Source organism: Silurus meridionalis, chromosome 5, assembly GCF_014805685.1.
Source record: "Silurus meridionalis isolate SWU-2019-XX chromosome 5, ASM1480568v1, whole genome shotgun sequence".
Classification (NCBI taxonomy): domain Eukaryota; kingdom Metazoa; phylum Chordata; class Actinopteri; order Siluriformes; family Siluridae; genus Silurus; species Silurus meridionalis.
The window spans coordinates 27036516-27048738 of record NC_060888.1 but is presented as its reverse complement, the minus strand read 5'-3'; the positions used below and the strand labels follow the sequence as shown (position 1 = coordinate 27048738).

The 12223-nt window shown below is 40.0% G+C and overlaps 1 protein-coding gene across 1 annotated transcript; it reads right to left on the bottom strand.

Annotated features, from left to right (window-relative positions):
• Positions 1-201: 201 nt before the first annotated feature.
• On the bottom strand, positions 202-11356 carry cav1 (caveolin 1). The gene is made up of 3 exons (XM_046849893.1): positions 11224-11356; positions 10303-10470; positions 202-3256 (listed from the first exon to the last, which is right to left on the bottom strand). Exons 1-3 carry the CDS (start codon positions 11254-11256, stop codon positions 2915-2917), a joined length of 543 nt encoding a protein of 180 aa, XP_046705849.1. The 5' UTR covers positions 11257-11356; the 3' UTR covers positions 202-2914.
• Positions 11357-12223: the final 867 nt, after the last annotated feature.

Here is a 12223-nt window from a genome sequence, read left to right as displayed (position 1 = left end):
TTGCTGGGCAGTTGTTATTGGGTTGCTGATGAATTTAATTATGTATTACTAGATGGTTGCTATGGAATTCCAAGTGGTTGTTAGTTGCTCATTAATTGCCCTTCGAATCACCAAACGTGTGTATATAAACATGTTTAACACAGTGAGGCATGTTTTATGTGTAAAGACGGTAAACGACAGACAATAAAATAGAACACGGTGTCATTTCATGTTTTTTTCTTTTAATGTGCACGGCGTGAGGTTTACAGTAAAAAGCAGGGATAGAATGTAAAAAAAAAAAAAAAAAGACACAGCTCTCTCTCGCATGGCAAGAGGCTTATTTCATCACACATTTTCCCATCCTCGGAGACAGCAGGTAGACGGCGAAAACAAAGGGAAAAATAAAAACTGTGAGCTCAACGGCAGTAGAAAAGAGATTAAGTTTAAGCCCCGTTTTCATCAGGAGTCCAAGGGGCTGAAAGTTTTTCGCTTGTTGCTAGTCTTTGCGAGTGTGTGAGTCCGACAGTGAACAAAACAAAACGCAACAAGAATATCGCAATTTTCAGATTTTTTTTCCCCCCAAGCATCTTTTTTTTTTTTATACAGACATACAGACTATATCATGACGTCACGCACCTCAGCTGACTGATGTGTTATGAACAAGAATAAGTTTTTTTGCGGGGAAGAAAAGAGACAAATAATAAAACAAAAAGTACTTCATGTTCATCAGATAGTGGATGTTTTGCTAAAGCAATGCTTTCATGTTAAAAAAGCTCAGCCTTCCATGACACTAAAAAAAAGTTTCGATTCGGTTAATCATTGTTAATCACAGCGTCATTCTGCCAATAAAAAGTCACTAAAAAGCAAAAGAAAAGAGGATAAAGGATTTGCACGTGTTGCAGAAGTGGGTACAGCCTCCCGTGTTAGCGTACGCCCACCGTTTCACTCGTGTATGGATCGTCGGTACAGAGGTGGCGGCATGCAGTGTCATGGGCAGTCTCGAAAAAATCAGCAGGAACACGCCCACATTTTTTTATCATTACAAAAAAATAATAATAATTTCTTGCAAACTAAACAACAAGCGTACGGAACCCTAGAAAGAGCCAGGATTCAAAATGCTAATCGGTTCCATAATAAAAGTACTTTATTCACGCTTTTGAATTTTGTAAATAAATTGCGCCCACGTTTGAGTTGATTTAGGTTTAGAAAATGCAGGAGAAATGCAAAACGTAAACGATTTCCTTATTGGGTCCATGCATACGTTCGTTTTTTTTTTTAATTCGCAATAGTAAAACGAAACATACAAATATTGAAAGCAGAAAAAAGCAGAAAAGGCGCTTAGGGGGGGTAGGGTCAAAGGGAGGTAGGGTCAAATCTTTTTCACAAAGGGCCCGTGTGGGTGCAGGTTTTCATTCCAACCAATCAAGGGCCACACCTGATAGTCTGATTAAAATCATCAAATTTTCATCTAAAGGTAGCAGGACTTAACCTGCATCCACACGGGCAGTTAAGGGTTAAGGGCCTTGCCCAGGGGCCCAGCAGTGGCAGCTTAGTGGTGCTGGGATTTGAACTCGTAACCTCCCGATCCCGAATTTAACCGCTAAGCTACAATTTGTGCAGGGATTCCAAACTAATGCTTGATCCGTTTTTTTACTTCCAGTTGGTTCAAGAGCAACAAACCTGAAGAACTCAATGTCGCAATATAAGATGGTGAGAAACTGAGGCGAGTTTGAAATACTAAAATACGTACGAAAAACGTAACGCACACGGATCTTTGTTCCAGAATTACAAAAGCACTGACTGAGTGACACCAAATTTTTACCCTCTTTGTATCGAGTTTGCTTATAACTACGGAAGTCCCAAAAGTCCATGCATTACGATATCGTTCTCTTTCTTGTTGTCACGTGATCTCGACGTAACGAAAGTTGTTTGGTGATCGCAGCATCATGGATAATAACCATAATTATTTGTGGACGTGTTGTTATAAATGATGCTGCCTCTAGAACAGCTTACGAAACAAGAAGAAAGAATAATATTGTATAATGCATGGCCTTTAAGGACTTCTATAAATATAACAGAGGAACTGAATGTGATTTTTCTATTTACTTTATGGTAAAATAAAGAAAAATATATTATCGTTAGAAAGCAAGAACGATAATAAAAGAAATGCAGTTTCCAACGTCACCATTTTAATTTTAATTATTTTCTATCAATTTTTTCATCTGTTAGGCCATAGACAGTGTTCACGACATGGCAAGAGTGTACAATTTAATAAAAAAATTGTATATATATATATATATATATATATATATATATATATATATATATATATATATATATATATATATATATATATATATATATAAAATATTATTCTTTTTATTCCTTTTTTACATGACCCCAGTGTTTTAAAATGAAGAAAGGAAGTCTTCCTGTCCTAGGCTCTGCATTTCATGAAAAGGGAACCTTTAAAGAACCTGCACAATGAATTATAATAAGACAGACATGGAGTAAGAGGTTAAAAATTTAGGAATGAACCATAAAAAAATGAAGTGATGAAACAAAATCAAGCATGAATGAAGAGGGCCAAAAAAAATTTAATGCAAAGCTGATCGCTCTGCAGCTTGTTAGGTGATAAACAACAAATAACAAAATCCCGAAAGAATAAAATCCCTAATCATATTTCAGAGATCTATAAAGAAGCCCAGATTAGAGGAAGACAAAAATCTGAGACTCTCGATTATTTTTTTCACGTCTGCTCTTCAACATGAAGGGCTTTTTTTTCTTACTGTATCTTTCTTTCTCTCATTTATTCAACTTATTATATCTTTATTCTGAGACTCCAGCCACTACTCATCCTGCCCCCAGACCCCCTAAATACGCTCCCAACCCCCTACCCCTGTCTTGAAGATCTCATCCTTTACATCCTGCGCTCTTACACCACCTTGGTGGTGGTGACGCGGACGTTGCTGAAGCACTTCCCCATGGCTTCAAACAGCGGGTCGAAGAGGGTGTGGATGCAGATGGAGTAGACCTGGCTGAAGCAGTGGATCTCGATCAGGTAGCTCTTCAGGCACGGCACCACGGCCCAGATGTGCAGGAAGGACAGGATGGCGAAGAAGATGCCCCAGATCAGGGCCAGAGGGATGCCCACTAGTGCCGTCAGCAGCCGGTAGAACCAGTACTTGGTGACCGTGAACGTAGTGAAGCTGGCTTTCCATACGCCGTCGAAGCTGTAGATGCCTCCAGGCTCCGCGATCACGTCCTCAAAGTCCACCTGCAACGAGAGACCAGGATTGTGGTTAAACCACAAAAATACAGTCATACATTTGGGATTCCAAGGTCCTTTTTTCAAGTAAATTTTAGTGGTTGCTATGGCATCTATTGTGGTTGCTATAGAATCTTGAGTGGTTGCTATGAAATTCTGAATGGTTGCTATTTCATCCTGAGTGGTTGCTATGGCATTCTGAGTTGTTGCTATGGCATCCTCAGTGGTTGCTAAGGCATTCTGGCTCATTGCTATGGCATCTTAAGTGCTTGCTATAGTATCTTCAGTTGATTGCTATGGCATTATGAATGGATGCTATGGCATCCTGAGTGGTTGCTATGGTATTCTGATTGGTTGCTATGGTGTTGCTAATTGTTTTATAGGGCTGGTAATTTACTGATAGAGAGTTACTAGGTGGTTGCTATGGTATCCTGAGTGGTTGCTAAGCAGTTGCTGATTAGTTGATAGTGGGTTACCATGTAGTTGCTAATTCATTAAAATGGTGTTATGTTGTTGCTATGGTATTCTGAGTTACTTTGTAACTGCAATGTATTTTGTAGGGTTGCTAAGATCTTCTTCTAGTTGCAGTAGAGTAGCTCAGTGGTTGCTAATTCATTGAAAGGGTGTTACTGGATCGTTTCAATGGAATCTTTTCACTATGTGGCTTTGATTGTTTTTTAAATGGTTGCTATGGTGTTACTTGGTGGTGGCTATGACATACCAGCTTATGTGGTTGCTAAACTGTTGCTTGTTGGTTGCTATAGGGTAGAGAGGTGGTTGCTATGGGGTTACGCATTCATTTTTAGGGGGTTACAAGGTCGTTGCTATTGTGTTGCTGGGGTGTTACTATGTGGCTGCTGTGCCATTTTAAGTGATTGCTAAGGGTCATTGCTTGTTGTTTGCTATAGGGTTGCTAATTTATTAATAGGGTGAGTGACATCCAAAAACATTTGCCTGGGTGTTAATGTGTGGTTGCTATGGCATTGCTAGGGTGTGGCTACATGGGTACTACAGTATCCAGAGTGCTTACTAGAATGTTAGCACGTGATTGCTATGTCATTCCATGTTGTTGAAAAAAAGTTTGCTAGGTGGTAGCTATTCTAACCCCGGTGGTTTCTAGGTGGTAGCTGTGAAATCTCAGCTGGTTGTACCTCAGGTAGAGCATGGCCTACAGAAAAACATCTAGGAAGGTTCAATAAAATACGCAACAGTTCAAATTCATATTGTTTGATAAAAACCTGGGCACGGTGCACTGGATACAAAAACAACCAGATAGCGTGCCGTGGTACGGGGTCGCTCCAGAACCCTGCCCACATCTCCTCCACATTCCTCATAGACTGCTTCATTACACGATGCTCACGCAAAGAGCGCCATCAATCACACCACACCTCATAAATACAACCGAGAGCTAACATTTACTGTACGCGCTAAATCAAACATCGGCTATGCACCTGCTTCTGCTTTAAAAATGCGGCGCGTATTGTGTGTGTGTGTGTGTGTTTGTGTGTGTGTGTCCGTGTGTGGTATTAAATGAACAACACATGCTTCTGATACCACAGTGCTTTTAAGTTCTAGATTCTGATTGGTTAGGCAGTCTTGGCTAATAACACATGACGGTTTCTATAGCAACAGGTCTTTCATGATGGATGCTTTGTGGAATCTAAAGCCCATAAACAAAACTAATTACAACTCATTGAAATGTCGACGTTTTTCGTTAGGAGGTGTTTGTGTAGGGTTTAGGGAAGGAGTCCCCAGTTTCAGTGGTTGCTTCTATACTGTTATTTGCCTTAGTTACGTCCTTAAAATGTCTGAACTTTATCTCAACTGGTTTTCTTAGGTAAAAGGGATTTTCTAGACATCTAGACTTCTAGAGCTTCTCCATCCATGTCCAGGGTAAAAAAAAAAAACAACAACCCAGAAACACCCAAAATGAAAGTCTAGAACATGTGAAATCCTCAGGAACATTTGCAGCTGGACTTTAACCAGAAGCTTCCTTCAAACATCTACAGGGTCCTTTATCCATGTAAGTAAACTCATGCAGTTCCAAAACTAGGAGGAATGGATGAAACTGGAAGAAACCAGCAGTAACGAGTTTATACCTTCACTATAGATAGCCTTGTGTACATTAAGAATTATTCAACGTTGAAACCCAGAAATGTGTCAAAATCGGACAATGTGATTTGGCGTGACGTGACATTTAGCCGTGTTTAAATGTATACAAAAGGAAATGATTTTACTTGAAATTAAACATTTTCTCCAGCAGGGTGCAGTATACACACGAAAGTTCGTCTTTCTTCCAGCTGATTTTTTATTTTTATTTTGCTGAGGTATTTTTCAAAGTAAATCTTTATATAGAGTGTTACTAGGTCGTTGCTACAGTATTCTGGTTGCTAAGGGGATGCTAAGTTGCTAAAATTTATTGCTATGGGGTTGCTAAGGTGTTATTAGGTGGTTGCTATGGTATTAAGAATGGTTGCTAATTCATTGATAGGCTGTTCTAGTTTATTCCTATGGAGTTGCTAAGTGTTTGTTATGAGGTTGTTAATTAATCAATTGGTCATTGCAATGATATCCTGAGTTACTATGTGGTTGCTATAGTATTCTAAATGGTTGCTAAGTTCTTACTGTTGTTGCTATGTAGTTAGTAAGTGGTTGCTAACTCAGTGATGCTAGATTGTCGCTATGGTATCCCGTGTCACATTGTGGTTTCTATTGTCTTTGAAACGGTTGGTACGGTTTTGCTCATTGGTTGATTTAGAGTTGCTAGATGGTTGCTAACTCATTGTTTGTTACTATGTTGTTGCTATGGTATTTTAAGTGGTCGCTAGAGTCTTACTTGTTGTTTGCTTTAGAGTTGTTTGTTAATTCATTGACAGTGTTACTAGGTCGTTGCTACAGTATGATATCTGGAGTGGTTGCTAAGGGTTGTTATATGTTTGTTATGGGTTTGTTAATACGTTGATAGGGTGTTACTAGGTCGTTGCTATGGTATCTCAAGATGTAGTGTGGTTGCTATGGTATTACAAGATGTAGTGTGGTTGCTATCTCAAGATGTAGTGTGGTTGCTATGGTATTCTAAATGGTTGCTAAGGCAATTCTCTGGATGCTATAGAGTTACTAAGCAGTTGCTAATACATTGATAGGGTTGTTACTAGGTCGTTGCTATGGTATTCCAAGGTACTTTGTGGTTGTATGGTATTCCAAATGGTTGCTAGGCTCTTGTTCTGGTTGCTATAGGGATGATTAATCATCATGTTATTCATGTAATTCAATAGCAAACAAGTATGAATGCTTTTTCTTTGTGATGTTTGCTCGATTGAACGCCGACCTACTGGCCCTGGAGCTCACGTGCAGTGAGCGAGTACAGATATTTCGGTGCTTTATAGATCTTAAAGCAGTGAAGAACCTCAGAACTCTCCCACAGTGATCTGAGGAAACCTCATTCCTCTGAGTAACATCCCCCACCTCCACCCATTCAAACGTCATATTGGAACGTTTTTAGATCCTCTTAGCGTCTTTGATGCCTGGAGGACGTGCTGAAGTGTGTCATGGCAGTTGAGAAGTGAAGAGACTCGGTTCTGGATCTCTGAGCTGGCTAACATTGCTGTGAGCGAGTCTCTGGAGGAATCTGGCTTCAATGTGCTATAAAAAGAAAGACTTTTTCTTTAACGAGGGGAAAAAAACATTCGGTTCCAAGGGAGAAGCTGCTTTTGCTTTTTCAGAGTAACTCTGATGTGGATCGTGGATTCGGCTCGAGCACCGCAGGGCCGAGTGCCAGCTGCTTGCCTGGAGAAACACCCTGTGTGTGTGTGTGTGTGTGTGTGTGTGTGTGTGTGTGTGTATAAGAGGATGATGGAAATGTAGATGGGAATTCCCTGCTTTCAACCAATACGCAAGACCACAAGATCATACGCCCACTTGTGTGTGTGTGTGTGTGTGTGTGTGTGTGTGTGTGTGTCCTCTCTCCTGTCACAAGGCCAGCAAGAAATAAATGGAAAAGCAAAAGAGTGGAGCTCTCGTGTGTCTTGTGGATCCAATTTGTGGACAAATCATAAGCGCGTTTGTATTCCAGATATCTCCAGGGGGAACAGAGTGACTCATGCTCATGCAGCTCTCATTTATTAGATGCCTTTCAGACTTTTTGCTTTATTTGGAAGAGAAATAAAAACACTCAGAATGACACTTTGCATTGAAACTCTTCATGCACATTCATCCCCTCTCTTTCTCTCTTTCTCTCTCTTTTTCTCTCTCTTTCTCGCCGTGACTCCACACCCTGGAAAAAATTAGTGCTAAGAATGTTAGGAGTGAAAAAAAAAAAACTTTCTCAAAAACAGGAAGCATGAAATATTTCCTCTGTTCCAGCTGAGACCTGAACACATTGATCGTTCCCTCTACGATTGTGACGCCTCGACTCCGAACACGAGTCGCCAAAAAAAAAAAAAAAAACCCCAGGATGGCATTTTGCGAAGGAACATTGTTTCGCTTCACAGCTTCGTGCCACGACCCGAACCGATTCTCGCCATGGATGAAGGAGCTGCCCAGGCCTGGGCTTTCTGTTCAACGTGACTTCAGCTCAATTAATGCCTGAGTTTGTTTGAATTAAGCTTAAACACCTTGAAGGAACGATTTCAGGTACATCATGTGACGTCACCTGGAGGAAAAATTTGAGTTTCTGTTTCTAAAAAAAAAAAAAAAAAGAAGATGTTTTGACTCCAGGAACATTTTGGGAATAAAGTTCTCACCATTATTTTCCTTGCTTGGATTTGACGTAAACCCCCTTTCAAGCTTCTCGGTGCATTGCATATTCTCTCTGCCAAGATTACTCACTCTCTTTTCTCTCTCTTTCTCTCTTCTCTCTCTCTCTCTCTCTCTCTCTCTCTCTCTCACTCTGATCAGACCTTGTGCACCACTAGATTCTCCCCTATATGGTATAAAATCATCACACAACATGGCCCTGTGTTAATCCACCATGACCTGCTTTTTGTGCAGCTATCCAGCAACGTAACTCGATCTGAAAAGGACGCTGATAAGGACGTTCTCCACACTGAGAGCCTGAAGATACCATAAGACCACTGTTTCCTCTAATAAACCATGAAGATGCATTTGGACTGCCACTGATACTGTATAAATAATGGGCTACATCATGGCTCCAATTCCTGTGTACTAAACTCGAGTCTCCATCAGTGAAAAGGTGATCAAATCAACAATCGTGGAAAAATTAATTATCTGGACGATGGATGGAGTCTGAGGGGAATTTTATCTCACCACTGTCGCTTAATCATTAGGGATAAATTTGTAGGCAGAGATTTAAGACATTAAAAGTGATCAATTTATTTGTGTAAAGCTGCTTTGGGACAATGTGCATTGATAAAAGCACAAATCTCAAGAATGTGATGCAAAATACTGTGTTTTTAATCCTATAATGTAATTAATCTTTTAGCATTCATTCATTTATCAACCTGGTTAGTGTCTGGTTAAGACCTAGTCATTGCCTGGTTAAGTCCTGGTTAGTGTCTGGTTAAGTCCTGGTTAGTGTCTGGTTAAGTCCTGGTTAGTGCCTGGTTAAGTCCTGGTTAGTGTCTGGTTAAGTCCTGGTTAGTGTCTGGTTAAGTCCTGGTTAGTGCCTGGTTAAGTCCTGGTTAGTGCCTGGTCAGTGAAATGTTGGTTTAAACAATAAGGAGAATCATTGTGGAAAACAGAGCCAATCAAATTCATAAGAAAATATTACAAGAACCTAAAAAGAAAACCAATCCTTAAAATGGGAATGAATTTTCCTTATTTTAAACTGGATTGATGAAGCTGAGGATGAAGAACTGCTCGAGCCAGAATTCACATCCAGTGATGACACTGCTGACTTTTCGGTTTATCCAGTGTTTTCCAATCTCATATACACACACACACACACACACACACACACACACACACACACACACACACACACACAAACATTTTGAGCACAAAAAAAATTACAAATCCTCACACAAAGGGGTTTCAGCTACTCTCCAATGTACAACATCCAGAAAAACGTGACTATTATATGTTTAACTCTTTGTCATAAGTAATTTAACAAATGTTGCGGTTCGTATTATCACTGATCACTCAATCAATCCATGACTTTAAAACACATACACACAAATACAGGGCAGATTGCTTTTTAATATGCTTTGTGTAACAAGTCCTACGACGTGACTATCAAATCATTTCGAGTGGTCTTGTACGTGACTCCGACGAAAAAAACTAGTTAGAATATACAGTGATTATAAGCTATAGCTTATAGTTATAACTAAAAACAATTATAAGTATTACGAGTAAACTGCTACCTCAGGCGATAAAGATGGCGCCTCCTGGTGGTCATGCTAAGTTACAGGCTAGCTACACACTTCGAGTTTTGTATTTGACTACTGATACAGATGTGTTTATTCGGATCATTCTGGAAAAATAAATCCTTATTATTATTATTTTATTTATTTATTATTATTATTAAAAGGGCCTCCGGAGATTGTCTCCAAATGACAGTTGGGTTTGTGTTTATTATAAAAAAAAAAGGTTTTGCGTTTCCGGTAAAACTTTACATTTATGTAAATATTTTTAATGAGCTCGCTGAAGAGGATTTCAGTAGACACTTAGTATTCTCTTGTCAAACCCAAACCACACCTCTCAATGTCATTTAAGCAATGATGCTTGCAAGGCTGCGTCCCAAACCACACTGTCTTCTGAAATAGTATATCAGTGAGCGTGTGGATAAAGTGGTGTTGGTGCTGTTGGGAACCTGCTGTGACGTGGTGTACGAGCGTGCATGGTGATGAGATCGAAATAAAATCCAAATTAGATGTGTTTACATTTTATGATGATGATGAAGATGGTAATAATTTTCCCCAGGACACTACTTCTTCTGTCCCTGCTCTGGTTCTCATCCTCTGAGGTCTGGTGGAAACTCTGACCAGCCTGAGACACGTCTACTCAATCTTAAGTCTCGATTACAGATCCGGAGCAAATCATAAGCAAAAAAGTGTAACTATAGTTGTGAAGAGATGAGAAAAAAAAACACCTCTCACCTTGAGTACATGATCGTTTAAGTGTCTTGGGTCCCGGTTGACCAGGTCGATCTCTTTGGTGTGCAGGTCCTGCAAGGTCTTCTCACGGATGCTGTCGCTATCCATATCTTTGTTATTGGGCTTGTATATGTTCCCCTGTTTCCTGATGAACGGTGAGTGAACGTATTCCTACACGGGTGCCAAGGAAACAGAACAAGTCAGAACGAGAAGTGGGGGAAAAGTGTAAGTGGGGTTGGAAGAGCAAGCAGGGAGAACCTCAGCACATTCCCCTGGCATGGGATGGTTTTAAATGAGAGGAGAAGTACAGCACCACACCCCTTCTCCCTCTCTGTCTCTCTCTCTCTCTCTCTCCCTCATTCTCCAGGAAAAACTGTAGTTCCACCACAAGGGGGCGTCACCAAACATCGTGGCTTCAACTAGTGTCTATAAAATAACACAGAAAAAAACCTGGATGCTCTTTTTATTTTTATTTTTTTTGTTTGTCCTTGTTTTGTTGATTTGTTTTTTTATTCAGGACTAGTTTACATGTTAGCTTTCAGTAGCAGTGCGGATCAAACCGAATGCAACTTTGCGCACCGAAAACGAGAAAACGCACCAAATATCGGTGACGGAATACAAATCTGTTTTCCAACATCCAAAGAAGATAGAGAGAGAGAGAGAGAGAGAGAGAGAGAGAGAGAGAGAGTTGATAACCACGTCCCAAAAAAAAAACCCGATAACGCACGGAAACTGGCGCAGCTCGCGCGCACGGGAAAAACCGTGCCAACACCTGAGCCAGGTGTAAATCCGCCGCGTACGCGCGCGCCACCGTCGGTCTTTGCGTCCATCTGTCCATCCAGGGAGGAGATTCATATCACAGTGAAATGAGACCAGCAACAAAAAAAAAAAAAAGAAAAGAAAAGCTCAAAGTCGCAGTCTTACCTCGGGTTCTACGTTTTCAGGACCGCCGGTCATGTTGCCCGCGCGCGCGCTGCACAGTGCACAGGGGTGTGTGTGTGTCTGTGTGTGTGTGTGTGTGTGTGTATGGGAGATACAGTGACTTTACAGATGAAGCGCTGTGGGAGGCGGCGGCATGGTACTCACCACACACACACACACACACACACACACACACACACACACACAGTAATTAAGAGAAACCAAAATTGACAGTAGTTAAAAAAAAATATTTCTCACAACTTCTTGTTCCTCCACATCATTGAGTCTCTTGTGTTCATAAAAACTTGTTGATTTGATCAAAATGCTTTTGTGCATCATTTAATGGATTGTGTACGAGTGTCTGCTGTTCCCTACAGTATCAGTTGTTTATCTTCATGTATCAAAATATATTCTACTGGTTTCACCTGAATAGTTTTAACCCCCAAAACATCTCAGTATCAGTTCACTGTATAAGTTATTTAATGTAAAATGATTAAACCAGTTTTCATCATCTGTCATCTAACATTTCTATTAAACTTTATTGTGTAAATGTGTTGAATTGATGAATTGTGCAGATGAATCTTGAACGTCACTAATGAAGGCGAGTGAATGACATCAGATCAACCAATCATCAACCAGTTCTCTAAAACAGGTCAAAGGTGAATCTTCACTTGGAGACTGAATACAGACAAAACACAGAATTATAATGTCTGAATATGGATGAACTAAAAAACAAATAAACACTAATACAGTACAGTAAAAGTGTGAATCCTGTTCAGTCTTTTACACTCAATATAAATCAAATATCCAATCAAATGAATGAATTTGTGCTGAAATTCAGATTCAGAAAGAAGTGAAATTTTGTGCATTTTTAGTCGCTGTGATCCAAAACATAGTTTATATGAAGAAACACTGAAACTGTGCAGCATCACACTGAGAACATGAATAAACTTTCTGATGATTTTGTTTGTGATCAATGACGAAGTGACTTTTCATTCTGATG

Excerpts from the sequence above, each read along its gene's own strand:
- cav1 (XM_046849893.1), bottom strand. The coding sequence starts at position 11,256 with ATGACCGGCGGTCCTGAAAACGTAGAACCCGAG. Across the intron at positions 10,471-11,223 it reads CTGAAAACGTAGAACCCGAG|GAATACGTTCACTCACCGTT; the intron begins GTAAGACTGCGA and ends GCACCCGTGTAG. Across the intron at positions 3,257-10,302 it reads TAAACGATCATGTACTCAAG|GTGGACTTTGAGGACGTGAT; the intron begins GTGAGAGGTGTT and ends CTCTCGTTGCAG.